The sequence below is a fragment of the Camelus bactrianus genome, chromosome 20, assembly GCF_048773025.1.
Source record: "Camelus bactrianus isolate YW-2024 breed Bactrian camel chromosome 20, ASM4877302v1, whole genome shotgun sequence".
NCBI classification, from domain to species: Eukaryota; Metazoa; Chordata; class Mammalia; order Artiodactyla; family Camelidae; genus Camelus; species Camelus bactrianus.
This window is the reverse complement of record NC_133558.1, coordinates 20,464,021-20,491,992: the sequence shown is the minus strand read 5'-3', so window position 1 is coordinate 20,491,992 and position 27,972 is coordinate 20,464,021. Positions and strand designations below refer to the sequence as shown.

Here is a 27,972-nt window from a genome sequence, read left to right as displayed (position 1 = left end):
CTCTTCCCACCTTGGTGCCAGCCAGCCTGACCAACGTGGATCAAAGACCAAGCCAGGTTGTGGTCCTCTCTCTTTTCCATTTCATAACTAGAGGAAAGCTTCCCCTGCCCCTTGTCTCTTACATTTGGTGCATATCTTGTCCCCTGAATAGACTGTAAGCACCTATAAGGCAGTTATTACTATTCAACACAGTTATTAGACACAGTGCTAGGGGTGTATGTATACATGTTTCAGGCCCTGGCATCCCTGGATCTAAGTCCTGCTTCCCACCGGAACCATGCCTCTCCCAGTCCCAATAAGTCTGAGGGAAGCTGAGAAGCAGGGGGAGGGTCCTTCTTGGGGAAGGTACCTGGGGCAAGGGGGTGAGGGGGGTTTCTGAGGAGTGAAACCACTTCCTTTGTAGCTAGTTCCTGTGTTGACAGAACTGAAGGGGAGGAGGGGGGTGGAAGGAACAGAGCCGGGGGCTGGGGGACTACTGAGGATCTGGAGATGAGAAAGCCAAAGTCCTTCCCCTCCCTGACACCCCCATCACTACTGCAGCTGGAGGAGCTTTTCCCAGTCTCTGTTCCCCTGGGGCGAGAGAGGTCAAGCATGCAGTTTGGGTGGGAAAAGAGAACTGGAGGAAGTTGACAGAGATGGGCGGGGCCCGTGGGGGGGCTGACCAGGAACCCAGCTTCCTGCTCAGTACCCAGACATCCAGCCCCCGGCTCACCCCCACCCCTTTCAGCCCCTACTCCCCTCAGGAACTCAGGGTTCCGGCCCTCCTCCCAAATCAGAGCTACTCCTCCCCCACCAGTTTCTCCCCTCTAGGGGATGGAGGCTGAGAGACCCCAGGAAGAAGAGGATGATGAGCAGGTGAGCTGGGCACCGGGTCTGGGAGGCTGACACTGGGAGAGGGAGGTGAGAGGACCTGAGGCAGAGACTGAGTAATGGTGGACTCAGGCGACTTGGACGGGCTTGGGCACACTGAGGCAGGAACAGAGACACCAAGAGAGGAAATGGGCTGCTGGCCTAGTCCTCTGCGCACCCCACCCCTGCTTGACTGGAACGGATGTCTCTCAGCATCAGGGCCCCCCTCAGGATGAGCGTGGCTGGCCCCCTGTGAACACCGGTACTCGGCCTTGGCGATCTGCTCCTCCGTCCCCTCCTCCTCCAGGGACCCGCCACACAGGTACCCCCCTCACCCAGGGGGCTCCCTGACCCTGGTGCCCACATCCTTCCTGATCCCATTACCAAGGCCCACTCCATCATGGGCTCTCTCCCCACCTCCAGACTCCCCATCACACCCCCTTAGCTCTGACCCCACGTCCCTAATCATACCCCCACATCCACCACCCTGTCTGCCAACTTCTATGGGTCCCTGAGCCCTTCCCCTCCTCTCCCCAGCCCTGGGGCCCCGCTCGGCCTCCCTGCTCTCCCTGCAGACTGAGCTGCTTCTGGACTTGGTGGCTGAGGCCCAGTCCCGCCGCCTAGAGGAGCAGAGGGCCACCTTCCATGCCCCTCAAAACCCCCCAAGCTTAGGCCGAGCCCCACCCCGGCCTCTTGAGGACAGAGAACAGCTCTACAGCACCATCCTCAGTCACCAGGTGAGACGCCCCCCACCCCCACCCCAGGAGGCAAGGCCCAGGCTTCTTGGTCTCTTGGCCCCTGTTCTCCTTTGGCCCTACCCCTCCTTCTCCCCAGGCATCTGCCCCCTCACCAGATCCTAGTCCCCTCATCCCCATCCCCATCACAGGTGTCCTATACGCCCCTCACACCAGCTCTGGCTCCTTTCAAGGCCTGCTCCTCTTAGAAGCTCACCAACAACTTCCCTTCCCTCCACTCCTCCAGTGCCAGCGGATGGAAGCCCAGCGGTCAGAGCCTCCCCTACCCCCAGGAGGACAGGAGCTCCTGGAGTTGCTGCTGAGAGTTCAGGGTGGGGGTCGAATGGAGGAGCAAAGGTCCCAGCCCCCCACACACACCTGCTGAGACTTGAGCCCCCACCAGCCCCTCTGTACTGCTGTGGCTCAAAGCTGGGCAGCCCACTGCATGCCCTCAACCCTGCCTGGCAGAGGCACCAGAGACTGGAAGACCCAGCAGAAATCTCAGTAGTCATCGCCCTCATCCACCCTTCCTGGGAGCTGGAGGGTTGCAAGTCCTCAGACCCTGGGAATAGTCAAGGTAGGATGGACATTTAACTCCCTCTGTGACCAAGTACATGGGAGCTGAAGGCCTTGAGAGGAACCCGGCCACAGAGGGACAACTCACCCTCTCCTCTGGTCTCAGGGAGGAACTGGGAGTCTTGGTCTTGAGTTGTGGGGACACTCCCTATACTCAAGACACCAGGCAGGATCTGAGGGTTCAGGCCTCCACCTCCCAAGAAAAGGCAAATCTCCCAAGGTTTGGACCTGAGAGACAGTTCCACCCTCCTTCTCAGTAAGAAGAAAGGAAGAGAGGGCACAGCAAAGACTTATTGTCCCACCTCCATCACCGGCACCCCCCAGCCCCAGGACTGAGGGGCCTATAGGCTGTGAATGGACATTTAGCCCTGCCCACCCTCCCTCCCCATTGCTGTTCTGAGCTGTCTGATGTTTGGTGACATGAATAAATGTAATTCCCCTCTGGACTGAAGACTGGTGTCTGGGATGGCGGGGTGGAGGGTAGGAAGGTAAGACCAGAGGCCGTCACTCTCCCCAGTCTGGCCAGAGGCCAGCTCCCCTCCCTGGCTGGTTAATTACTGGCTCATTAAGCAGCGGCTGGAGACCTCCCTAATTATCCCCCCCAGCCCCCCTCTCCTGGTTTTAATTAAGTAGAACAGGGAGGGGAGTCATTAGGATAAGAAATATGAACTAAGCTGTCTGTGAACCCAGGCATTCCAGCGGCCAGAGTCCACTTCTGCTAGATCCCGGACTGAGAACCCAGGTGGCAGCCCCCACCCCCCAGCCCCCAATACGCCCTCCTCCAAGGCCACAGAAGTCCAGCCCCTGGGGCCTTCCCTTATTTTCCCCACGGGCTAGTCTCCTCCCCTCGTCCCCTCTCCCCTCCTCCACTCGGTCTCAGTTCCTCTGTTTCTGTGTGTCTCTCTCCGCCCCCAGCTCCTCCCTGTTCCTCCTCTCTTCTCCCCTCCTCTTCCTCCCCGGCTCCCCTCCCCCAGCGTCCCTCCCTCGCTCCCCCCTCCTCCCTCCTCCCTCCTCCCTCTCTCTCACACACACCCCCGCTTGGGCCTCCTCTCTCTCTCCGGCTCCATTTTCTCCGCCGCCGGGGGCCGGGGTCTCCTGTGGGGGGCCCAGACGGTACCCCAGGTCTCCCTTCAGGGCCGGGGCGAACCCCCGGGAGAGCCGGGAGGTGGGGAGACGGGCGGGGGCTGGGGCGGAGGGAGCAGCGGCCCCAGCGAGTTTGGGGGGGGGGAAGTAACCAGGCGGGGGGGAGGGGCGGAGCAGGGAGGGGGCCTCAGGCCCCCCCCCAACTATGGACGAGCGGCTGCTGGGGCCGCCCCCTCCTGGCGGGGGCCGGGGGGGCCTGGGATTGGTGGGTGGGGAGCCTGGGGGCCCTGGCGAGCCTCCCGGTGGCGGAGACCCCGGTGGGGGTAGCGGGGGGGTCCCGGGAGGCCGAGGGAAGCAAGACATCGGGGACATTCTGCAGCAGATAATGACCATCACCGACCAGAGCCTGGACGAGGCCCAGGCCAAGTGAGTGCCCCCAACCCGGGACCCCACACAGACCTAGCAGAAGCCCCATTCACAAGGTCTGAATCTTACGGGAGCCCCCAACTCCAGGACCCTCCCCAGGATCCTACAGCTCTCCTCTCCTCTCCTTACTCCCGAGATCCCCGAGATAATCAATCCCTCTCAAATTTCCCTTCACCCCCAGTCCCTGAAACCTTCAAAAAGGGGAACCCTAGGTGGTCTTATGCCCCCCAGCCTCTCACTGACCCCCCACACTCCCCTGGAACATCTCCCATCTCCAGAGCCTCCTTCTGGCTCCCAGACTAAGAAAGTGCTATGCTGTCTTCTCCCCTAACTCTCTAGCTCACCCTCATCCTAGGGGCCTCCATACCCCTCCCTAGAGTTCCTTCCATACTGCTCCACCGATGGCCCAGCCTCCAAGGGTCCTCCTCACCCTTTGCCCCTGCTCAGCTGACACTGCGAGCATCAGCGCCTCCCAGCCTGCTCAGTCCCAGGACCCCTCACACACCTCTGTATTGAACTCCCCACTTCAGCTCAGCACCCTGAACCCCCTCTGGCACCTCCAACTCTGCCTCTTCTCCTCCCCAGCCTCCTCCTCTGTTCCTCTGAAATCTACCTAGTCACCCTCATTTCTGCAGTCACCCCCAGACTCCCCCTCTCTACCCTTCTAGACTGTCTCCCACCACCCTCAGCCTGGCCGTGGTGCCTTTAGCCTGCTGCACCGTCCCTCCGTCCACCCAAAGCCAAGCAGCTTCCCTGGCATCTCCACATTCTGGGAGCTGATCTCTTACCAAGAACCCCCAACTCCTTTCTGCCCCCAACCCTGCTTTCTCCTGCCGCACATTTACCCATCACCTTTCCTCTTATCCGCAGGCTCCCTTCTCTCACATTCATGGGTGTGTCATTTTGTGGTTTTGTGTCTTTCCCACTCCCCCCACCATTTCTGTAGCCTCTCAACTTTTCTCTCCCATTCCTTCCAAGGAAACATGCCCTAAACTGCCACCGAATGAAGCCTGCTCTTTTTAGCGTCCTGTGTGAAATCAAGGAGAAAACCGGTATGTAGGGCCCCCCTCTGATTCCTCAACTCTGGGACAGAACCCTGTTCACTCTAGGGCTCAGGCCAAGAGTTTGACAACTTGGGGCCCTGAGGAAAGTGGGGGTCAGGCAGGTTGCTGAGGGGGGTTGGGGAGGGAACACACACCTGGAAACTTGGGTCTCTAGGAGGCACCAGGAGGGCTGAGAGCTGGGTGTGGGGTCCCTGGGCCCCTGAGTCCACTCCCCTGCACACTAGGCCTCAGCATTCGGAGCTCCCAAGAGGAGGAGCCTGTGGACCCACAGCTGATGCGCTTGGACAACATGCTTCTGGCAGAGGGTGTGGCTGGGCCGGAGAAAGGGGGTGGCTCAGCGGCCGCAGCTGCAGCGGCTGCAGCCTCCGGGGGCGGTGTGTCCCCTGACAACTCCATCGAACACTCGGACTATCGCAGCAAACTTGCCCAGATCCGCCACATCTACCACTCAGAGCTGGAGAAGTATGAGCAGGTGAGGTGCGGCAGCTGGAGTGGGTGGAGGCAGTGGCCCTTAGAGGGGATGCCTAGGCCAAAGGGCTCCTCCTCACCAGGCCACGGGCACCCCCTGCAGGCATGTAATGAGTTCACAACCCATGTCATGAACCTGCTGAGGGAGCAGAGCCGCACGCGGCCCGTGGCCCCCAAGGAGATGGAGCGCATGGTGAGCATCATCCATCGGAAGTTCAGCGCCATCCAGATGCAGCTCAAACAGAGCACCTGCGAGGCTGTCATGATCCTGCGTTCCCGCTTCCTGGATGCCAGGTGGGGCCCAGGGCCCCAGGCCAGCCCCCAGCACCACGCTCCTTCTCACTCGACTCCAAGCCTCTGGGCCACCACATTGCATTACACACACTACTCTATGACAGTGGTGCCCTCTGGAGTTGAGTGGCCCTGCTGGGACACCGACACCCTCCTCATCACCCCCCTCTCCTCTGCAGACGAAAACGCCGTAACTTCAGCAAACAGGCCACTGAGGTCCTGAACGAGTATTTCTACTCCCACCTGAGTAACCCATATCCTAGTGAGGAGGCCAAGGAGGAGCTCGCCAAGAAGTGTGGAATCACTGTCTCTCAGGTATTGGGGAGGCTTGGGGAGGAGTTTTGGGGTGAAAAGCTGGCTCTCCAATCCTGTTGACTGAGGTGTTTACAGAGGGACAGGTTCCCACCTGACCCTCCTTTCTGCCCAACACCCCCCAGGTCTCCAACTGGTTTGGCAACAAGCGGATTCGCTATAAGAAAAATATTGGAAAGTTCCAAGAGGAGGCAAATATATATGCTGTCAAGACCGCTGTGTCAGTCACCCAGGGAGGCCACAGCCGCACAAGCTCCCCAACACCCCCTTCCTCCGCAGGTGGATCCCGCTGCCAGCCTGCCTGGCTGTTTTGCACACTTCCTGCTTTTGTTCCCACTTCCTAACTAGGCAGGATCCTAGCAGAGAGGAGGGCGCCTTTTGGGGTGAGAGGGACGGAGCTGAGACGAGGTGAGGATATCGGAACAGAGGCTGCTCCAGTGAAATTACTTTAGCCTTTCTTCCAGAGAGTGGCCAGGGGAGACTCAGGAACGGTCTGCTCTTTCATAGTGTTGTAGTGTTGCTTTGTGGGTAATTTGTGTATGGTGGCGCACCCTCAGCGCTAATTGAGAGAGCTTTTTGAAAACTCAGAGCGGTGGTGAGTCTCCTGTCTGCCATCACAGGCTCTGTTACACTCCTCCCTAACTCCCTCTCTGCTCCCCCCAGGCTCTGGCGGCTCTTTCAATCTCTCAGGATCCGGTGACATGTTTCTGGGGATGCCCGGGCTCAACGGAGATTCCTATTCTGCCTCCCAGGTCAGGTGGTCCATCTCCCCTTGAGCAGGGCTTTCCCAAACTCAGTGTCCCTACTTTTGGATCTGAGACTTTCTTCTTTTGAGGCTTCTCACTGTCACTTTGTGTCTGCAGGTGGAATCACTCCGACACTCGATGGGGCCAGGGGGCTATGGGGATAACCTCGCGGGAGGCCAGATATATAGCCCTCGGGAAATGAGGGTGAGTGAGTACCTGAAGCCCCCTCTCTCCACCTCGCACCAGCAGGACTCTCTAGCCTGGACCAGAGGGCATTTCCCCCGGCAGTGTTATCCCCCATGCTGGGTTTCCCAAAGCCCTCCCCCAACTCAATGGGTGTCTGTCTCTTTTTCCAGGCAAATGGCGGCTGGCAGGAGGCTGTGACCCCATCCTCAGTGACATCCCCAACGGAGGGACCAGGGAGCGTTCACTCTGACACTTCCAACTGATCTCGCCCCTCAGGGCCACAGGGGTGGGGGCTCACAAGGCAACTCTTGAAGAGGACGCAGGCATCCAGAGGACAAAACCCAGACACAGGAGAAGCACAAGACAGAGAAGGGCAAGCGGGGTCATCCCATCCCCGGCTGGACTCTCTCAGTGCTGGGGGTGCTGACTACATGGCAGGGAAGATGAGGTCCCCTAAGGGGAGAGTGGAGTCTGTCTCCCCTTTTTCCATTCTTTTCTCTCTCCCATAGAAACACACACATAGAATCCTATTTTTCAGATCTTTCTCTCCTCTCTCTCTCATACACACATACAACTATTGTCTGTCTCTCTCTCTCTGGGCTCCCCCACTCTCCCTCACCCACCCCACTTATCTGCTCTGGGATCTGTGGAGACGCCAGCCCTGCCCGACCAGAGATGCCAAAAATGGGGACTCGACTTCTGGACAGAGGACATGGGCCACGCCCCCCCGTGCCTCCCCGCCCCCGGCCCCTCCAGACGGCTTTATTACCTCATACGCAGCTCATCTTAAACCAATAGAATCGCTCGGTGGACGAGAGTGTCTGACTCAGATATCTACCTCGGAGGGAGTTTCTGCTACTTTAGGGAATTGTTGACTGGGCTTTGGGGTTGAACTTTTTTTTTTAAAAGGAAAGAAAAAATAACCCTGGGATCCATCTGTATTTTTTTTTTATTTGGGGGGGGGGTGTTGTTCGTGGTGATGGTTCTTAATTTTTAATTTAGTTTGGGGAAGTAGATGTTTTTATAAATGTTTTTTTTTTATTGCTTTCCCATATTAGGGGTGATAGCCAAAGGGGTCACGATAAGAGAAAGGGGAACAAATAGAACTGGTGAAGAGGCCTGCCTGGCTCCAGTCCTGTCTGTCAGGAAGTGCATTTAGCAGGGCACCAAGCCTGCCCCCCTAAAATCACTTAGGAATGTTCTCCTTTGCTTGTGAAGTCACTTAGGTGTTCTTTGCTTGTGCAGGCAGTTTTCTGTTGCACCTGGTGTGGAGGCAGTCAAGGTCAGTCAGGGGTTTGCTCTGCCAGCCTGTCCTCTCTTCCCACAATCTTTAGGCAGGGCTGGACTCAGTCATTTTGAGCAAATGCCACCTTCCCCTGTGAGTGACACGTCTTTAAATTTTTTTTAACTATTTGCAGATTGGAGGGGGAAGAATGGGGAGGGGGTTATTGCCAAATATGTTAAATATGGGGTTGGGTGTTTGTGTATTTCCCCAGAAATAAGGTATCTTTTTTTTTCTCTCAATCCAAAATCAAGAAGGTGGGGAGAGAGGAGGGAGGCCGCAAGAAGCCAGGTGTGGGGAAAGTAAAATCACTGTCCCATTCTTGGCCCTGAACCCTACCATCTGAACCCCTCAAACATCCTCAGGATTTTACAAGAGTGGGGAACCCCTCTCGTCAGAGATCTGGGCAGGATTAGGGGGCAGGTTGGGAGTGTGATGGGTTGGGGTGGGAGGCATGGGCCGGGGGCAGTTCTCTCCTCACTTGTAAACTTGTAGTTTCACAGAAAAACAAAAAAACAAAAAACGCAGTTTTGAATAAAGAAATTGCTTTTTTCCCTGGGTTTAGTTGAGAATTCTTTTCAAAAACGTGAGAAACCCCAGAAAAAAATATTTTTCTCTCATAAAGCCCCCCAAACAAGTGTTCCCCCTGAGTCCCCCAGCCTTGCCCTCATCACACAGGCCCCAGGTTTCACCCCAGCCTCCTCTCCACAGGAAACAGCCAGTCCTGAACCCTGTTGCCTAGCAACCTTGCCTAGTCAAGATAGGGGTCCAGTCCTCCAAGAGACAGCCCTCAGTGGACTGATGGAATACGTTGGGCCCTGGGGGATTACCCAAAGAGATGTACTCCCCACCCCCGTGGATGTGGTTGTGCCCAGAGGCTGGCAGTGCCCAGGGGTGGGGTGACAATTGTTTCTCCTAGTACCTGAAGGACTCTTGTCCAAGAGGCACAAATTCCTAGCATTCCCTGTGACGGGACAGGACTGGAGAGATGGGGGCTGGGGAGAGGGTACAAGCCCCACCTAGGGTGGTGGCCACAGCAGCGAGGGGCAGACAGAGCCAAGAACCTGGGACAGAAGCAGGATGGTAGCAGCTGGAGCCTGGGTGCTGGTCCTCGGTCTGTGGGGTGAGCCACTCCCCACACACTGATTCTCCAGGCAGAAAGCACTCTGCCCCTCTCCCCAGACCTCCCCACAACTTTCTGGGAACCTGGGTACTGCTTTCCAGTCTCCCTCGTGCACCCTGTTCTAGTCTTACTAGCTCCCATCTCCCTTTCTGCCCCTCTATCGTGGTGCTGTCTCCCAGGGGCAGTAGTAGGGGATCGAAACATCACAGCCCGGATTGGGAAGCCACTGGTGCTGAACTGTAAGGGGGCCCCCAAGAAACCACCGCAGCAGCTGGAATGGAAACTGGTAAGTGGGGCTCCTGTCGCAGTCTCCCCATTTCCAGGGAGATGGGTGACGATTCACATCCCCTCCTCCCCACCTGTCTGCCTTGTGAGTCCTTTCCTGAAGGGCTTGTTCTGCTTCCCAGAACACAGGCCGGACAGAAGCTTGGAAGGTCTTATCTCCCCAGGGAGGGCCCTGGGATAGCGTGGCCCGTGTCCTCCCCAACGGCTCCCTCCTCCTGCCAGCTGTTGGGATCCAGGATGAGGGGACCTTCCGGTGCCGGGCAACGAGCCGGCATGGAAAGGAGACCAAGTCCAACTACCGAGTCCGAGTCTACCGTAAGGTTCCAGGGCCTTCCTCAAGGCCCACCTCTCATCTAAGGAAAAGCCTTCTACCCCAGCCCTTGACTCCTTGGCCCTGGCACGTGAGACCCTGATTCAGCTGCACCCCCTATTCCCGCACCCGGGGTGTGCGACTCTTCAAAGCTGCAAACAACCTCTGATTGGAATTTTCCCTCCTTCAGAGATTCCTGGGAAGCCAGAAATTGTTGATCCTGCCTCCGAACTCATGGCTGGTGTTCCCAGTAAGGTAGTGGAAGAAAAGGGGAGGCATAGGAAGGGGTCCTGAGGATGGGAGGGGGGTGTAGCTGTGTGTATGTGTATGGATTTTTTATTTTCCTTTTTATTTTCCCTTGGGGGTGGGGGAGGTAATTCAGTTTGTTATTTCCGCTTTAATGGAGGCACTGGGGATTGAACCCAGGACCCCGTGTGTGCTAAGTGCACACTTTACCACTGAGCTATACCTTTCCCCTGTGATTCTCTTATTTTCAAAGATGATGAGGTCTTTTTCCCCAGGTGGGGACATGTGTGTCCGAGGGGGGCTACCCTGCAGGGACTCTTAGCTGGCACTTGGATGGGAAAACCCTGACACCTGATGGCAAAGGTGAGCCCCAAGTTCCCCCCTCCTGGCTGCCTTCTTTTTGACCCCTCCCCCATGCCCCCCTGGAATGTCTTGCCTTGTTCTCCACCCACTGTAGGAGTGTCTGTGAAGGAAGAGACCAGGAGACACCCTGAGACGGGGCTTTTCACACTCCATTCGGAGCTGATGGTGACCCCAGCCCAGGGAGGAGCTCCCCACCCCTCCTTCTCCTGCAGCTTCAGCCCTGGCCTTCCACGGCGCCGAGCCCTGCACACGGCCCCCATCCAGCTCAGCGTCTTGGGTGAGAGCAGAGGTGGGGAGGGCCCCAAGCCTGGGTGAGCACATGTCAGAAGTATGACCCTCAGGGAAGGGAGGGTTTAGCCAACGGATGGTTGGATGGTCGCTGTGACCACACACAGGTGTGACTCTCAACCCCCAGAGCCTGTACCACTGGAGGAGGTCCAGCTGGTGGTAGAGCCAGAAGGTGGAGCAGTAGCTCCCGGTGGTACCGTGACCCTGACCTGTGAAGCCCCTGCCCAGCCCCCGCCTCAAATCCACTGGATCAAGGATGTGAGTGACCAGGAGAGGGGACTGGGAGGTAGAGGGATACATAATTGGCAAGGAGGAGGGCAGAGGGCTCATGGAGAGAGAGGCAGGTGGGGAGCTGGGGAAGACGAGGGTGTCTGAGGATGTGGAGGCAGCGGCAGGAGTATGGGGTGTGTGGACAGGGGTTTTGATTGTTCCCTGTCCCCCTTTCCCCGCCAGGGTATGCCCCTGCCCCTCCCCACCAGCCCTGTGCTGCTCCTCCCTGAGGTCGGGCCTGAGGACCAGGGAACCTACAGCTGCGTGGCCACCCATCCCAGCCACCGGCCCCAGGAGAGCCGTGCTGTCAGCATCAGCATTACTGGTGAGAAGACCTCTCTCCAAATCCCAGGGACCCTGAGGGACAGTGCAGGCTCCAGTTCCCTTCTCCATTCTGGTACAGTCCCCAGGGGCCACCCCACACTTCCCTCAGTGCAGCCACACCCAGGCCTCCTCTGCCTGACCCAAACTGTAACCAGAGAACGGCCCGGCCTGTCCCCTCTCCTCTGAACTGACCTAAGAAAGGAAAAGACCCCACTGGGGCTCCCACTGAATAGCCCACTCTCAAACTGAAGACTTTTCTTCTGACTTTGTTTTCTAGAAACAGGCGAAGAGGGACCAACTGCAGGTGAGGTGCTGGATAAAGTCAGAGAGAAGCAGACAGACCTTAGTGTCACTGAGGGGATGGTCGAGGAGAAAGGAGTTGTGAGTAGGGGGCTGTGCCCTCAATTCTCCCCATCTTGCTACAGGCTCTGTGGCAGAGCCAGGGCTGGGAACTCTAGCCCTGGCCCTGGGGATCCTGGGAGGCCTGGGGACAGCTGCCCTGCTCATTGGGGTCATTGTGTGGCACAGGCGGCAACGCAGAGGAGAGGAGAGGTGAGTGGGAAAAGCCAGACACCTCAGACGGAGGGCTTCCAGGCAGCAAGGAGGGATGTGGGGGGAGGAATGATGGAGCGCCAGAAACCATGTGCGGGACTCCACCCAATCCTCCTCCCCAGGAAGGCCCCAGAAAACCAGGAGGAGGAAGAGGAGGAGCGTGCAGAACTGAATCAGCAGGAGGAGCCCGAGGCAGCGGAGAGCAGTGCCGGAGGGCCTTGAGGGGCCCGAAGCCTGACCCCAACCATCAGCTCCCTTTTCCTTCTCCCACCCTGTGTTCTGGCCCCAGACCAGTTCCCCGCTGTATAATCTCTACCCCACCTCCCCAGACTTTCTTCCACAACCAGAGCCTCCCACAAACTGCGATGAGTAAACACCTGACACGTCTTGCCCCATTCACTCGTGTGTGTGTGTGTGTGTGTGTGTGTGTGTGTGTGTGTGTGTGTGTGTGTGTGTGTGTGTGTGAGACACCCTCACCCCCTGCACGCTTGAGAGCCCTGAAGGAGAGGGGCTCAAGCGCATGCTTCCCCACACCACACCAACATCTACGCAAGTTGGGGAGAAGATGTTCCTGTCATGGAAGGAAGGAGGGACGGGCCAAGGTGGGCAGAGTTCCCATGACTAGATCTCACCTTGTTTATTGAATTTGTAGTAAAGGAGGTAGTGAGGGGAAGGAAGCACTTAAGAGTCAGAACCCACGTTAGACACTGGGGAGAGAAAAATTAAATTAAATCAACAAGGAGGCTGTGGGGAAGAGAAAGAGGGAGCCTTGCCCACCTGTCAACATCAAATCAAGAAATGCTGGGGAGAGTGGAGGATCGGGAGAGGAGAGACAGATAGTCTCTTCCGTCCGTCCTCCTCTCTCAGAGCTGGGAGTTCTGATGCTACTGACGGAGCAGTTCAGAGCAAAGGTTTTCCCATCCTATGCACAGATGTCACTCCTCCTCCCCACACCCTCCCAGAAAGTGGCCGGGGTTGGCCTTAGCCAAGAGAAAGGGAGTAGTTGAGGGGAGGGTCCGTGGTTAAGGAAGGGTCAGCAGAGACCCCCAATACTGATTCTCCTCTGGCTGGAGGTGGGCAGGAAGGAGACACAGCTCAAATACTGAGCAGCCAGAAAAAGAAGAAGATGGCGAGAAACAGGAAGAGGGAGTCCTGCCAGCTGGAGGCCGGGTGACCCTGTCTCAGATCCACACCTGTGGGAGAGAGGAAAGCTGTGGAAAGAGCATCCACTTGTAGGCCCGGACGGGGGCTGGGGGGATTCAGAGGGCTTGCTGGTAATAGCTGAGGGAAGTCTCTTACCTGTACCCCGACGGAATGGCTCATGGGTGTTGAAGATGGTGGTGAAAAAGCCAAAGGGAAAAGCACCAACACCAAATGAGAAGTGAAAGCCCCCAGTGTCACCAAATGGCTGGAATCCCTAGAGAGGTAGAGAAAGTCAGTAGGGAGATGGACAAGTCTTTGGCCAGGAAGGAACACAATCAGACAAGACTCACCCCTCTGCTCTCCGGAGCTGGTCGCTGGCCCTGGGGGCGAGGTGGGGTTTTCAATCTGAGGAAGAGGAGAGGGACTATCAACAGGAAATATTCCCTCCTCTTCCACACCCACTCCCAGGATAGAAGCTTCCACCTTCCCTCGGCACCACTTCCCCTCTCTCACCTGGGATCCTGGGGCTTCTGGCTCCCTCGCCCATAAAGGGGGACAACCTTTTCTCTGCTGATCCCAGCTTTACACACTGGGCACTCTTGCCGCTCTGGCCGTGTCTCCAGCCACTGGGGGGAAAAAATGTAGTGGTTTCCAGTACACAGAAGGGTCTTCCAGCTTCTCAGACCTCCCCAATTCCCTCTTCATATCCTCTGAGTACGCACCTGATGAAGACAGGGCCAGCTGGAAGGGGGAAAAAAGAAAGGTCAAACCAGCTACACAAAAGAGAGACACAGACCCAACCTCAGTCCCATCTCGCCCCCTCTTCCCAGGTATTACCTGCTGTTTCTTTTCATATTTTCCACAACCTCTACCAGGCCAGCCAACTCAGCCTTCCTGCTTCTCTGACTTCCCCTCAGAGGTACATCCATCCTCAACATGCTCAACCGTTTCCTCTCCCCCAAGACACACACACACACACACACACAAATTCTCCCCCTCCCTTCTCTGTCTTTGGACTTAATTTCCACTCTTCAAGCACACTTTTCCAGATCTACTCTTTCAGCCCCAGTCCCCATCCTTGCCCTCATCACTCCCAAACCAAACCCTCTTTTACTAGCACTTACCCCACTACTCCTTTTCCTCTCTCCTATGCCCAATAAAATCCCTATTTCCACAATTCCTTAACCCCTGGGGGCTGCCCCTCCACAGTGCCCTTGTCCCCAGTTTGCCATACCACCTCTTCCCATCTCTCACCTGAATGTAACCTCACATTCCCTAGATTCTCTAGATCTCCCCCAACTCAGTTGATGCGTGCCTCTCCTGACCTTTGAGTCTAGTCCGTATCCACCTGTACAGCTAAGATCCTTCCCAAGGGTAAGGTGGCTAGGGTCTCACCTGCACAGATGTCTGGTGCCCATCCCCGGCGCGGCGCCACACTTCTTAACACACCATACGCCTCAGCTCCTAATTCCTATCACTCCCCTCTCCCAGGTCTTCTCTGTACAGACGTGACCCTCTCGCCCACACATGCCCAAAAAGACGTAAGACCCCCTCCTCAGGCCTCACCTATGAGACTGTGCCCTCCGAGTATCCATATGACTGTATGGTCCCCGCGCCCCCAGCCTCCCGGGTATGGAGGTGAACCCCACTCCTTTTCGCGCCCGTCCCAGAGTCTCACCAGTACAGGTGGCCACACACACTGACCACAGCTTCCCGAGCAGTCTCCAGGCATATATTACATTCGAAGGTCGCGCCCGCCCCGCCCCGCTCGCGGTTTGGCCCTTCGGGGCCCCCGTCCTCCTCCTCCGCCGCTGCCATGACCAGTTCTGCTTCGCCCCCTCGTACCCCTCAATCCCCCGAAACAAACATACAAACGCCCCAGCAAACGAGAAACCGCCTCCTGCCCACGATCTTTGGGCAGGCTTCAAGGTTTTCTAATCACTATTGGCCTGAGTGCCTGCCAATCACACAGGGCCTAAAGAAAGGATTGGTCCAAAGGGTGGGGGTGGAAAGAGGTTTGCGCGGTCCGGCCCTTGCACACTGACTATTGGCTGGTACAGTCGAAGTCAGTATGCAGTGCCAAGGGATTGGTAACAACTCCATACGTCCTGTCGCACTGCCAGGGAAGGCTTTATTCGTCCGAGTAGCTGCCCGTCATAACCAAAGGCCAGAGGCAATTGGCTCAAGACCACATAGACCTCGCCCACCAAAACCCCTTTTTTGCCTCTACTTCCTCTTTCAGAGAACGTCCGCATTCCTATTGGACTTTGGAGCGTATGACTCCAAAGCAATTGGTTGGCTAGAACTCGACGGAAAATGGTGGCTAGGTAAAATGCGCGTGCGCAGCAGGCGGCGGGAAGGGGTGGGCCAATCCTGTAAGGGTTGAGCCTCCTCGGGTCCCACCCCTTCACCTCTCTCTTGTCGCCATGGTGACTGCTCTACAATTGGCGGGGTTTGGGTTCAAAGGCCTCGGCTCGGCCTCATCCGGGTCCTCCGGCTGTGGACTCTCGGCTGATTGGGCCGTTTCTTTCGCCCTTGATTGGCCGAGATCGGAAAAGACGGCGAAGAGCTGGAAAAGAGGACAAATACTGGGGTCGCAGGGTTCAAAATGGCTCCGGCCTCCTTCGGTGACGTAGAGAACAGAGCTTGGGTCTGCCCTTCCCTCTTAGTGAAGAAGGGAGCAGAACTGGGATTAGCCCGACGTTTGGATGGTGCCAACCTCGATTTGCAGCGCTGGTGTTAACCCATCTCCCTCATCTGGACGACTCAGTCCGCCCATCTCTAGGTGATTTACAGAGTAGAACTGAACTAAATGCCCACCCCCTTTCTAATGTGACACAGTAGAACAGAGTTGACCTCGACTCCGTTTTAAATCTTAAGAGCAGAAAAGGTCTAGCTCCGCCCCCTTGTGAGGGTGCAGAAGAGGCAAGGCCCTCCCCCTTTTAGGCGACCCGCGGCGGAATGGGGTTAGGCCCGCCCCTTCCTTCTCGTACTGTGTCCGGGGGTCTTCCTCCCGGGCTGGACCCCTGGGAGTTGGGCTAGCTGCTAGAGTCTGGGCCTTTCCTACGAGTTTGGGCCTTTTCTACAGTCTGTGGCCCTCACTGTGGCCCAAGGAGCAGGACTAGGTAACAGCCCTCTCATTATTAGTGTTCTTTACATCCTGTTGCTCAGGGCGTGTAAACTCTCAGGGCAAAGGTGTCTGAGGACGTGGAGGCCAGACACAAGCTGAGGCCTATTCAACATCCTTATAAAAGGTCCAAGTGACTCAAGTGAGGAAAGGTAAAAAGTTGGGAGTTGTCTAAGGCAGGGGAGGTAAAGGTTCAGGAGGCATGTAGAGGTCTAGGGGCAGTTATTGAGAGGGAGAGGTGGAGACCAAGAAGGGAGAAGTGATGGAGTAATCTTGGTAAAGGGATGATGGGAGTATGGGGAAGAGGGCTGGAGAGAGAGCTAGGTACATGATGACAAAATTAAGGAGGCATGCTCATCCCAGAAGAATCAGCATTCTTCCCCACTTAATTTTTCAAGAAAGCAACCCTAATGCCCAATTTCCATTGGAAGAAAAGAGTACTTTTCTGCTTTGCGGAGAGGGGGCGGTGATGGGCTCTGTTTTGCCAATCGCAAAACAGCTCAGTTGTCTCAGCTTCGGTGAGTAAGGAGACTGATACGAAGGAAAGGAACTAGAAAAGAAGAAGTACTAAGTTAAGGAATGGGGGGAGGACAGGAGCAGGGAGAGGGCCTGAGAGTATCCCTTCTCTCCAAAGACCAGGAAGGGAGTGGGTGGAGGAGGGAGCTGGACTGCTGGGAGATAGTGGGGGGACAAAGGGCAGAGAGACCAGGCAAGAGGGCCGGAGGGCAAGTTGCGGTGAGATGGAGCCCTGGAGAGAAAGAGAGAGGTGAAGAACTCAGTGCTTGGCATATAGTAGGTGCTTGATAAATATTTGGACTTGAACAGGGAACAGGAGGAAGGAGTTGGAGAAGGGTTGGAATTGGAGGGAATAAGTAGCAGATGTGGGCGTTAAGGAGAAACGAAGAAACCAATTGACACTAAGAGGAGAGCTGATGGAGAATGAGAAGGACCGGGTCACGGAAGGAATACAGCACCACGGGGCATCCAAGGCATGTGTGCTGAAGGGAAACTGTGGAAAAAAAGATACAGCTGGAGGCAGAGAAGGCCAGAGCGAGGGAGGCAGAGCCAGGGCGAGCTCCCGTGGGGAGGAGCTAGCAAGAGACTACTGAAAGATGTGGGGAGGAGATGCCTGGGTCCCCGGGAGGCGATTGGCAAAACACAGCGCCCATCACCGCCCCCTACTTCCTGGCCAGCCCCGGAAACTAGCGGGCGTGGGGAGGGGTGGCGGGGGATAGCGGCAGCAGCAGCCCCAGCCCTCAGAGAGACAGCAGGAAGGGAGGGAGGGAGCTGGGGGGACAACCCCCCACCATTCCTACCGCTATGGGCCCAGCCTCCCACTCTCACCTCCCCTCCATCGGCCGGGGCTAGGACACCCCCAAATCCTGTCGCCCCCTTGGCACCGACACCCCGACTGAGGCAGAGACACAGCCACCCGCCACCACCGCTGCCGCAGCCCGGCTGGGGAGGGGGCCAGCCCCCCAGGCCCCCCACCCCACTGAGGTGGGGGCAGGAAAGGGATGGGCGGAGGAGGGAGGAGGGTGTTAAAAGGGACGTGGAGGAGGGGATGGGGGAAAAACTGGGTCTGGGAGGGCGGACCGGAGAGAGGATTGGTGAGAAAAGGATAAGGGCCGACTGGGGAGAGGGTTGCTGGGGAAAGGAGAGGGGGCCTGAGAGGGAGGAAGGATGGAAGAGACACAAGAGGAAGGAGAGATGGAGACCCTGTTAATTTGGGATGGGGGTGTGGACGGGGAATCTTGGAGAGGGAATTCCCGACACTTTCCCAATTCCTTTTCTTGCCCTTTGGCCCCACATGATCTTGGGGGGCTTGTGGCAGGCAGAAGGCAGTGTATTGCCCTCCTTCCCCCAGCAGAATTGGCTTCCTACGAATGCCCTCAGACACCTCTGTTTCTCTCTAGGCACGGGACCTCTTGTTTCTTGTGGCCTTATATACTGTTGTAGACCCTTACTGACATGCAGTGCCTCATAGGGGGCCATGTTTTCTACATGGAGTCCGTGTGCCTTTGACATGTTTAATGGCTTGGGTGCAGCTAGGTTGTCCTATGCTCTCCATGGGCTGTGAAGAAATGATGTGTTCTTTTCCATCAGAATCTCCTGTTCTCATATCTGATGCCCATGTCTCCTGTCCAGTCTTAACACGTTCACGTGTGTGTGTTTTTTCATCTGTTGCGTCTATTATGTGGTTTCATGTTTCTTACACATTTTATGGTTTTGCATGTTTACTTTAACCTGTAAAGGTTATACTTTAGTTTGTTCGGGCTCACAGGTTATGTCCACAGCCCTGCCACAGGCAGTCGTCTCTGTGTGGGATCTCGTGGCTTAGCTGACCAGCGCACACTCGTGTTGTGATCAGACTGGCCTGTTTACCACGTTTGTTTTCCCAGTCTCGGTTCACAGTGCACATATGTGTGTCCCTTCACATGATGTGCTGACGTGACATGTCCATAGCTTCTTGCTTCTGGTTACACGTACTATTTATTTCATGATTTTATTGACAATATATTTTATGAGCGGTATGCTCAGTACCTCATTTGCCTTCCACTGGGCTTATAAGTCCTCAGACAGTCCTGCTCTGGAGAGGGTCACTTGATGTCGAATATTAGAGAAGAAGGTAACTGGGTCTCCATGTCCCTAAAGAACCACCCCCATGTGCCTTACGTTGCTGACCTCGCAGGCTCTTGTCTCTTCACCCACATTGCCTCCAGTGGCTGTGAACCGTCTGTCCGGGAAACTCAGTGCACACCGCAGGGTCAGCCCTGCCGTGCCCATTGTCTGTCCCTCACTCTTTGCACTGTTGGCATCTGTTGGATGACAGCAGCATCTTTCCCCTGTGGCATGTTAATCCCCATTCTGTATGCTTCTACTGTGTGTGAGATGGTAAGTGCCGTGTTGATTGTTGTCCCTCTGCCTTCACCGTGACCCCGTATCTTATGTGTAGATTCAGAGTAGGTTACTGTTTGGTCTGGTGTGTTCATTACTTTCTTGGTGCCTTTTCATAGTTGATAGTCCTCAGGAGGGTAGCTGATTCATTGTTTAGAACCATTGTCTCTGTCCTTAGTTATGGCTGTGTGGGTATGTATACAGAAGTAGAATCTGTTCAGCAGATGTTTAGTGAGTGTCTTCTCTGCTTCCTTCTGCCCTGGGCATAAGACAGTTCCTGTCCTCAAGCTGCTTATAGGTTGGGGAGGAAAATAAAAATGCCCTGAGCAGTTACACCCTGCCTTGTGTCAGGATGGGTGGTTCTCAAACCTGTGTGCACATCAGACTCATCTGAAGGGCTTCTTAAAATAATATACAGATTGATGGGCCCAATGTCCAAGATTCAGCAGATCAGAGGTGAGGTCTAAGAATCTACATTTCCACACTTTGAAAACCAGTGATTAAGATAAAAGTGTAATGAAAACACAGGCTTGGAGGGGTTCAGGAAGACTTCCAAAAAGTGCCACTGAAGTGTGTGAGACAAGTGAAGAGGCGGAAGGACATTCCAGCCAGAGGGAACAGCGTGTTCACAGCACAGAAGCATGAAAGATCACGGTGTGTCTGAGGAGCTGAAGTAAATCAGTTTGACTGGAGCAAAAGAGGCTTTTTTGGCGGTGTGGCCAAAGACGTAAGCAGAAGTAAGCTTGTCGAGAAGGGCCTTTAGGCAAGATCAAAATATGCTCCGAGGTCTGTTAACAGAAACATCGGTGGTTGCCGTGGTGGAAGACAGATTAAAGGGGAGGGGTTAGGAGTTGCAGATAATCCAGGGGAGCAGTGCTCATCCAAACTGGGGGGCGGGGGGTGTAGGATCGAGCAGCGCTGCTGCCCTAGTGCTGGCAGAGTCCTGTTTCCTCTGTTGCCTGTTACCTTTACCCTTGTTTGGCAGTGGGCTTACCTTAGAGCACAGCCCTTCTGTCATTGGAAGGGAGTGCCTCTGGCCTTGATGTGAGTGACAGTTATTTGCCTAAACACTGTTTTTTGTGAATTGTGGCCCTGCCCCCAACAGTGGGACAGAGTGGAGGAAGGAGGAAAAGTCTAGAAAGTAGGTTCTGTGTGCGTGCTCCTCTTCCTCCTGAGCCCTTTCCTCTCCCCGGCAGGTGGTGTGATGTCCCTTTTACTCTTTGCCCTCTTTTTTTCACCTACAAGCTACCTGCCTGACCACAGTGCTCCAGCGTCACTGGAAGGGAGGGAAGGGACTGGTGGGATTTGTTTGCCTGTCTGTGGAGGCAGGATTAATGGACAGAGCCACCCCTGGTATGTCGTGTCCAGATAAGGGGACAAGGGAGCCTGCTTAGGTGGAGAGGGGTTCTTCTGGGTATGCGTTTATAATCCTTTATCTGCCATGGGTGTGATAATAAATTTGTGTGTGTGTGTGGACAGGTCAGCCTATGTGCCTGTGTGTGTCTGCGTTTGTGACGGAGACTTTATTCTTGCCAGTCGGCCCTTGAGAATGTCTGTGAGTGTTTTGTCAGTTTCCCTGTCCCTGCTGTGTGTACACGTGTGTGTGTGTAGACAGGCAGCAGTGTAGCCGAGTGGTTAGAAGCACAGCCACTTAGGTTTAAGCTAGGAAGTGCCTCTTAGGAATCATATCACCTCAAGTAAGTTTTTTAACCACTCTGGGCCTATTTAGTTTTAAATGTAAATTGTGTGGTTCATATTGAAAAGCTTAACTTAATATATAGACCAACCCTGTCCAACAGAAGTATAATGCAAGCCACATATGTAATTTTAAATTTTCTGGTAGCTACATAAAAAAGGTAAAAAGTCACAGGGTGAAATTTACTTTAGTATGTTGAACCAAGTATGTCCGAAAGTTTAAAATTTCAGAGTTACCAATATAAAAGATGATTAATGGGATATTTTACCTTCTGTTTTTCATTCAAAGTCTTTTGAATCCAATGTGTATTTTACACTTCTGGCATCTCAGTTCAGACCAGACCACATTTCAAGTGCTCAGTAGCCATATGTGGCTGGTGGCTACCATATTGGACAGTGGCGGGCTAGACCATTATAAGATCCTTACCAGCTACAACTGTTAGCTGTTGTTATTAATGTCCTTTTATTATTGCGTGTCTGTGGATGTCCGTGTCTTGTGTCTCTTGTCTGAATGTATCTGCAGCCTTCAGGGCGAGGGGTAGGAGAGCAGGCCTGAGCTCCCATCCCCTCTGCCCCCAGCCTAGAGAGGCTTCCTAGACAGGTTTTGATGAGAGTTCTGGCCCTATTCTGTGTCTCTGGCCCTTGTCCCCAGAGCCCTACCAGACCCTGCCTTCTGCACCTTGCCTGCCCCATCCCCCTCCCAGGAGCCAGGCCCACTGTCCTTTGCCCCATCCCCTGCAGGTGACCAGCATGGAGCTGTGGCCAGGGGCATGGACTCTGCTGCTGCTGCTCTTCCTGCTGCTGCTCTTCCTGCTGCCCATTCTATGGTTCTGCAGCCCCAGTGCCAAGTACTTCTTCAAGATGGCCTTCTACAATGGCTGGATCCTCTTCCTGGCTGTGCTTGCCATCCCCGTGTGCGCCGTGCGAGGGCGCAACGTGGAGAACATGAAGTGAGGGTCGGAGTGTTGGGTGATGAGGGAGCCTAAGTGTCGTGAGTGAGTGTGGATGGGGAAGGTATCGGATGTGGAGACACTGAGAGAGCCCAGGGACAAGGAGGAGAAGATGCAAAGATGCCCAGAAAGGCGGTGTGGGTAGGGGCTGAGGGGAGGTGAGGCATGCAGGTGGATGTCAGCGGATTCCGCTGGAACCCTCTTCCCTGACCCCGCAGGATCTTGCGTCTGATGATGCTCCACATCAAGTACCTGTATGGGATCCGAGTGGAGGTGCGAGGGGCTCACCACTTCCCTCCCTCCCAGCCCTACGTTGTCGTCTCCAACCACCAGAGCTCCCTGGACCTGCTTGGTGAGCAGCCTCCCCTAGCCATGCCTGTCCTCCTGGAACCTTCCCCGGGATCTCATCCCCCAGAGGTCCTCAAGCCTCCCTCACCTGGGATGTTGCACCCTTGCTCCCTCCCCAGGCCTCTTTCCCTGGAGTAGAGCTGCCCTCATAAGCAGGATAATAGACCTTTAGTTGCCCTTTCTTCCTTTTTGGGGCTTCCCTGCCCCCTCCCCTCAGTCTGCCTCTTCCTTTATCTCCAGTCCCTGGTAGTGTGGGTGATGACCTGGGTGAGGTAGGCTGCTTCCTGTGACACTCTGGTCCTTACCTCATCCCCACCTCTGCCCTAGGGATGATGGAGGTACTGCCAGGGCGCTGTGTGCCCATTGCCAAGCGTGAGCTACTGTGGGCTGGCTCTGCCGGGCTGGCCTGCTGGCTGGCAGGAGTCATCTTCATTGACCGAAAGCGCACTGGGGATGCCATCAGTGTCATGTCTGAGGTCGCCCAGACCCTGCTCACACAGGACGTGAGTCACCCTGGGGAACTGGAGGGTTAAGGAGTAGAACAGTTGTAAATAAACTGATGTGCAGGGCCAGCAGACCTCAGAAGTCCCATTACAGCATCACAGCCATTTTCTGACCCCTTCCAGGTACGAGTCTGGGTTTTTCCTGAGGGCACAAGAAACCACAACGGCTCCATGCTGCCCTTCAAACGTGGCGCCTTCCACCTTGCAGTGCAGGCCCAGGTGATTACTACTTCCCCTTCTACTGCTGCGCCCCCAGCCCCCACCATCCCTTCCTCTCTTGGCAGAGGTTTGTTGTGGGGGCCTCGGAAGGGAGCTGTGGGCTGATCGCTTTTCGCCTTCCTCAGGTTCCCATCGTCCCCATAGTCATGTCCTCCTATCAAGACTTCTACTGCAAGAAGGAGCGCCGCTTCACTTCGGGTGAGGGCTCTGAGCAGATCCGGGATTGGGGGCTGGCCAGGAAGGCCTGGGAGAGGCTAGAGGGACGTCCCTGGGAGGCAGGAGGTTCAGGCAGTGTCAGAACTGTGAGATGTCCACAGGCTCATCTAGTGTGACATCAGCCAGTAAGTATTTATGAAGCACCCACTGCATCCTGCTAGGTGGGTAACGCTTGGTCCCTCCAAGAGGGGCCACTACTGTCTAGCGGGAAGGATAAAGCCTACATGTGCCAAGCTGTAATATTCAGCAGTAAACGCTAAACCTAGACAGCAGGGGCTGGCAGGGCACTGAGGTGTCTGGACTGGGGTTTGAGGAAGACTTTGTACAGGAGGACCTCGGAGAACAGGTGGCAGCTGGTGAGCAGAGGGCAGCTGTCCAGGGCAAGGGGAAGAGAACTGAAAGGTTAAGGAGGAGAGTAAGTAGCAGGAGCGCTCAGAAACCAGGCTCCGCCTGTGATCAAAGTCCCAGTAGATAGGCCGCAATGGTGCTCACCGCCCCCTACCCCGATCCAGGGCAATGTCAGGTCCGGGTGCTGCCCCCAGTGCCCACAGAAGGGCTGACACCAGACGACGTCCCGGCGCTGGCTGACAGAGTCCGGCACTCCATGCTCACCGTTTTCCGGGAAATCTCCACCGATGGCAGGGGTGGTGGTGACTATCTGAAGAAGCCTGGAGGGGTGGGCGAGGCCCGGCTCTGAGCTCCCCTCCCGGCTACCCCCCACCTTCTCCACACCTACCAGCCCAGTGGGCCTGAAACCAGGCCAAGCCCTGTTCCTCATTTCCCCTCCTCCCCACTTGTTCTCCTCTTTGGAGTCTTCAACTTTTGAAGTGAACGTGGTTATAGCACCGCCCCCTGCCCCCTTCCCAGCCCCACCACGGACTCTCTTGCCTAGGTGCAATCTCCCCTCTGACCCCCACCTTCTGTGCCATCTTGTGTGTGGGACAGTTGCCTCCCCCTCATCTCCAGTGGCTCAGTCTACACCAGGGTAGGAACACTCCATCCTGTCCCCAGTGGACCCTCGTCCTTTGTGGTCCTCTCTCCCTCTCCACCCCACATTGGCCAGTGGACTCATCTGTTCTGTGGAACAATTCCTCACCCCCAAGTCCAGAAGTCCATGGATTCAGTGGACTCATCCATTTGTGAGGACTCCTCACACTGGCTGGAAGCCGATGCCTGGAACATTCCTCTCAGGCTTGTACTGGGAACATTCCTCAGCACCTTCACCCTCCCTCCTATGGAGCCTCCTGTCTGTGGAGGCTGGACTTTTCTCACTCAGAGGTCTCATCCCTGCCCGTGTCCAGGTGTCCAGGGTTGAGCACACTCTTGGAGGCCAGTTTGCTCTCCACATTTCTGCTTCCCCTCATCCTCTTGGTACATTCTTCAGTGGTCCTGGCCCCACCCAGCCCCCTGCAGCCCCTCTGTACCATTCTAACCAGACACGGGAGGAGACAGATGTCAATGCTGCTTTCGTGTCTCCCTGGGGTGTTGGAGAAAGGAACTGAACCCTGGCTGGAGGGGATGGGAAGGCTTTTAATTTATTTCTCTTTCTTTTGGGGCTTCCCCTCTCTGAGCCAGTTTTCATTTCCTCCCTGTGGCATTAGCCACTTTCAGCCCCCCCACCCCAGACCTGTGCCCGCAACTGGGGAGGTGGGCTGGGAGCAAAAGGAGAGGCTGGGACCCAGTTTTGCGTGATTGATTTTTATTAATTATCTGGGTAACAGCAAGAAACCAAGAATAAAGATTGAGAGCGAAATGGGCACTTTCTGGCTGTGTTTGTTAAAGAGTTAAAAAAGCAGTTCTCACCCAGGCATCTGCCCCAGCCGGAAGACTCGGCAGGCCAAGACAACCTGCCTGCCTTCTCTCTTCCGCTTTCCAAAGTTTCCATTGTTCGTTGCTCCTTAGTGGCAGATGACCTTATCTGCAGCTCCCCAGCCGCAAATCTTGGAGGATTAGTGGGTCCAGTTTCTGTATAAATTAGGGGGGCAGGGGCTCTGCAGAGGCTCCTTATCTCCGCCGCTTGAGGCCTGGGCCGAGGCTGTTGTCCTCACAAGAGCCTGGTTAATGACAGGGAGACAGGCAGACACACTGGCTGTGGATTTCTTGGGTGCCTGGAGTGGGCCCTGAGCACTGAAGACATTGACAGGCTCACCCAACAATAAGTGGAACCACCCAGTTGGAGACAGGGTACCAGAAGAAGGAGTGGTAAAGTTCAGAAGTCTGGGGAAAGTATGGGGCAAGTGAGTGCAGGGGAAGAGGTTTTGGAAAATGAAAACTGAGTTGGGGAAAGGTGTTTGGAAGAGCCAGGAGCAATTGTTGGGAGATGGAGGGTCCCAGCAGAGAGGTATGGGGACTCACAGGCACCTAGCCTCTCCTCCAGCAGCAGCACCTGATCACTGAGAGACTCGATCCTGTCACCCCGGCCCCACAACTCTGCCACCTGTTCGGGCTGCAGCTCTTCCGGTGGCATGGGCAGCACTGCTCGGACCCAGGCCCCAACCTGACCGGCCCACTGCAAAGGAAGAGACACCTCAGGGTCTTGGGGATGGGGTCTGCCTGGTTCTGCAGGCTTTGCCCCAGGGTTCTCAGTTCACCTGCTCCAGCCGCTCCAGGCGCCCTCGCAGCTCGTGAATCTCCAGCCTCAGGGCACGCTCATCCTGTCCAGCTTCCCGAACTGGGACGTAGGAGAGCGAGCGTGACCACGGCTCTGGCCCTGCCTCCAGCCCCAGGCACTCCGCATGTCCCAAGCTCCCGCCCGCTCACCGGCCACGCTGAGGATGCTGGCACTGGTTGGGGGCTCTGGAGCCCCTTCTGCGCAGGTGCGCCCGTCTGGGCCCAGCACCAGGCCTTGGGGGCAGCCACAGGTGAAGCTGCCTGCCGTATTGAGGCACCGGTGCGAGCAGAGATTGACGCCAGTCCTACATTCATTCACGTCTAGTTCCCGGAAAGAGGAGGAGGTTGAGGGGGTGGGGCGGGGATGGGCGCCGCGGTGGGTGGGGAGGTCCTGGCACCACCCCCGAGGGGGGGCGGGCCAACTCACCCACGTGACAGTGCTTCCCTCCCCAGCCCGGGGCGCACTCGCACTGGTCGGGGCGGATGCAGACGCCTCGGTTCTGGCAGGGCTTGGCGCAGATGGCTGCAGGCACGGGAAGTGGGGTTCAAGACCGGGCAACGGCCCTGCTCCCCAGCCCCGAGGGGGCGCACCTCTCCCCGAGACCTGGAAAGACCCAGCCTCACCTTCATCGCAGGTGAGCGCCCCGGGATGCCTCTTTTTCCAGCCTTGGCAGCACACGGCGTGGGTCTGCTGTACCTCCCTCCTCACCTCTCGCCAGGCCACGCGGTACGTGGTCCTGGAACACAGCACCCGACCCGGCCCTGGACATTGGCATATGGGTCCTGTCCCTGGTTCCTGGGATTCCTCTTGCGAGACCCCAGAGTCCAGGCTCCCCATCCTTACCTATAGGTGCTGCAGACACGCCTTCCAGAACACAGGGTCAAGTAGGGCTTATACACCGGTTGGCTGTAGGACTCGTTGTACCGGAGCGGGACCACCAGCGTCTGCTTGGAGCAGACCCCCTGACTGCACCCATGTTGGGGAAGGTGACATTAAGTGGGCCAGGCCCTGGGGGGCCTGGAGCTCCACTTCCCTTAAGGCTCCCCTGAGACCCCACCCTCCCTAGAAGAGACAGCCTCACCCCCATTCTAAATTTTCTTTTGCCACCTGTGAAGCCCCACCCCCAGCAGGTTTCATGAAGCCCTCACCCCTGGCCCTGCCCCCGCTGTTGTCACCTCTCTTTGAGAGGTCCACCCTTGGCCCCCTCGCCTGACATCAGGAGCAGGAGGAATGAGAGTCCGCCTAAGAGAGTGCACAGCTCAGCCCTGGACCCCATGATTCTCCTTGACTCCAGGCTCTGCCAGCTGCAGGCAAGAAGAGGTTAATGGAGGCCCTTTCCCTCTCCTGTTAACTTCTCCAGTGCTGGCCCTTACAAGAGCAGTCAGTCTGCAGGTTCCCTTTAAGGGGGCCAGGACATACATTTGCACACCTGCATGTACATTTACCACCACCCCTTCCTTTAGCACATCATCGTCCATGCAGCATCATACAAGCTCACACCACGACACGCACCCTCCACCTCCCTTCATGGCCCTGTCTTGCACCTGCCCTCTTCTAATCTTCCTACTTTCAAAGTCTCAAACAGTCACCCCTTCACAACTTGTACACAAACTCATACACCTGGACACACCGCCTTAAACACATTCCTGCTACCCTCACACACCCACACCACCACACACACCCTGGACCCACTCCCCTTACTCAGACAACACCCCCCAACTCACACTCACTCTAAGACTCTGAGTGACCCCCTACTCTTTCCCCATTGACATTCTCTCCCCACCTGTCTTTCCCTTTCTTGGGAGACTTCAGGACAACCAGCCTCAGCAGCAACTCAGACTGGTGGCGGGCCAGGCGGGCTGCAAAGGAGAGGGGCGGGGCCAGACAGAGCCCTCCCAATCCTGCCCCCTCCCACAAGCTTCCTCCATCGCTGGAGCGCAGTGAGTTCAGTGGGGTCCAAATCCCACCACCTTCACCCACAGCTGAGCAAAGGGTCCACTAGAAGTCTCTTCTCAACCCTCTGAGGCCCCTTATTTCTGGACCAGCCCTCCAAATCAGCAGAAGCTACTGGCTTTATAACACCAGCAGTATCCTTGGCCCTTGCCCCCCACCCTTCAACCCAACACAGCCTGGGGAAGTACTGGAGGGGCAGGGATAGGCAGAGCTGGCAGAGAACAAAGTGGGGTCCGGTCATGGGAGAAAGGCGAGATAGGCTGAGGAAAGAAAGAAGGGCAAGACACCACAAAGCAGGGTGGGAGGGGGGCTGCCCAGGGAACTAAGGGGAAAATTGCCCCTATTTCTTGATGACATTTGTTAGTGCCTGGGGAAGGGTGCAGAGTTGAGTCAGCCACCACCCCCATGCCAGGGCAGACAGGGCCTTATTGTCTCCACCAAGATTCCTTCTTTCAAGGAAGAGGAGGCTCATTGTCCAGCCCCTCACCCAGCTCTGGCCTACAAAGGTCGAAAAGGGGCGCAACAAATGCC

At 56.2% G+C, this 27,972-nt stretch overlaps 6 protein-coding genes across 11 annotated transcripts; 4 read left to right on the top strand and 2 right to left on the bottom strand.

Annotated features, from left to right (window-relative positions):
- Positions 1 to 449: 449 nt before the first annotated feature.
- On the top strand, positions 450 to 2,605 carry GPSM3 (G protein signaling modulator 3). Its single transcript, XM_010961595.3, has 4 exons — positions 450 to 855; positions 1,063 to 1,171; positions 1,387 to 1,586; positions 1,831 to 2,605. The coding sequence occupies exons 1-4, from the start codon at positions 814 to 816 to the stop codon at positions 1,966 to 1,968; spliced, it is 489 nt and encodes a 162-aa protein (XP_010959897.1). The 5' UTR covers positions 450 to 813; the 3' UTR covers positions 1,969 to 2,605.
- A 781-nt stretch (positions 2,606 to 3,386) lies between these two features.
- PBX2 (PBX homeobox 2) lies at positions 3,387 to 8,578 on the top strand. Its single transcript, XM_010961447.3, has 9 exons — positions 3,387 to 3,668; positions 4,647 to 4,720; positions 4,957 to 5,204; positions 5,304 to 5,494; positions 5,671 to 5,806; positions 5,929 to 6,082; positions 6,467 to 6,555; positions 6,667 to 6,753; positions 6,906 to 8,578. The coding sequence occupies exons 1-9, from the start codon at positions 3,448 to 3,450 to the stop codon at positions 6,996 to 6,998; spliced, it is 1,293 nt and encodes a 430-aa protein (XP_010959749.2). The 5' UTR covers positions 3,387 to 3,447; the 3' UTR covers positions 6,999 to 8,578.
- A 425-nt stretch (positions 8,579 to 9,003) lies between these two features.
- Positions 9,004 to 12,177, top strand: AGER (advanced glycosylation end-product specific receptor). Its single transcript, XM_010961449.2, has 11 exons — positions 9,004 to 9,140; positions 9,320 to 9,426; positions 9,548 to 9,740; positions 9,926 to 9,990; positions 10,257 to 10,344; positions 10,439 to 10,621; positions 10,760 to 10,890; positions 11,086 to 11,227; positions 11,504 to 11,530; positions 11,652 to 11,778; positions 11,901 to 12,177. The coding sequence occupies exons 1-11, from the start codon at positions 9,098 to 9,100 to the stop codon at positions 11,998 to 12,000; spliced, it is 1,206 nt and encodes a 401-aa protein (XP_010959751.1). The 5' UTR covers positions 9,004 to 9,097; the 3' UTR covers positions 12,001 to 12,177.
- A 223-nt stretch (positions 12,178 to 12,400) lies between these two features.
- Positions 12,401 to 14,831, bottom strand: RNF5 (ring finger protein 5). The gene is made up of 6 exons (XM_010961448.3): positions 14,600 to 14,831; positions 13,644 to 13,662; positions 13,435 to 13,547; positions 13,272 to 13,326; positions 13,078 to 13,195; positions 12,401 to 12,971 (listed from the first exon to the last, which is right to left on the bottom strand). The coding sequence occupies exons 1-6, from the start codon at positions 14,737 to 14,739 to the stop codon at positions 12,874 to 12,876; spliced, it is 543 nt and encodes a 180-aa protein (XP_010959750.1). The 5' UTR covers positions 14,740 to 14,831; the 3' UTR covers positions 12,401 to 12,873.
- Positions 14,832 to 15,461: 630 nt separating this feature from the next.
- On the top strand, positions 15,462 to 24,634 carry AGPAT1 (1-acylglycerol-3-phosphate O-acyltransferase 1). 6 transcript variants are annotated; one of them, XM_010961457.3, is made up of 7 exons: positions 15,462 to 15,706; positions 21,383 to 21,591; positions 21,810 to 21,943; positions 22,267 to 22,442; positions 22,566 to 22,661; positions 22,787 to 22,859; positions 23,390 to 24,634. In XM_010961457.3, exons 2-7 carry the CDS (start codon positions 21,392 to 21,394, stop codon positions 23,572 to 23,574), a joined length of 864 nt encoding a protein of 287 aa, XP_010959759.1. In that variant the 5' UTR covers positions 15,462 to 15,706; positions 21,383 to 21,391; the 3' UTR covers positions 23,575 to 24,634. The 6 variants fall into 6 exon arrangements, with proteins under 6 accessions (XP_010959759.1, XP_010959760.1, XP_010959756.1 ...); XM_010961458.3 differs by lacking the exon at positions 15,462 to 15,706 and adding an exon at positions 15,920 to 16,046; XM_010961454.3 differs by lacking the exon at positions 15,462 to 15,706 and adding an exon at positions 16,735 to 16,840.
- On the bottom strand, positions 24,560 to 27,347 carry EGFL8 (EGF like domain multiple 8). The gene is made up of 9 exons (XM_010961453.3): positions 27,272 to 27,347; positions 26,664 to 26,792; positions 26,332 to 26,454; positions 26,112 to 26,224; positions 25,915 to 26,010; positions 25,638 to 25,808; positions 25,469 to 25,548; positions 25,233 to 25,386; positions 24,560 to 24,931 (listed from the first exon to the last, which is right to left on the bottom strand). The coding sequence occupies exons 2-9, from the start codon at positions 26,762 to 26,764 to the stop codon at positions 24,882 to 24,884; spliced, it is 888 nt and encodes a 295-aa protein (XP_010959755.1). The 5' UTR covers positions 26,765 to 26,792; positions 27,272 to 27,347; the 3' UTR covers positions 24,560 to 24,881.
- Between the last annotated feature and the right edge of the window lie 625 nt (positions 27,348 to 27,972).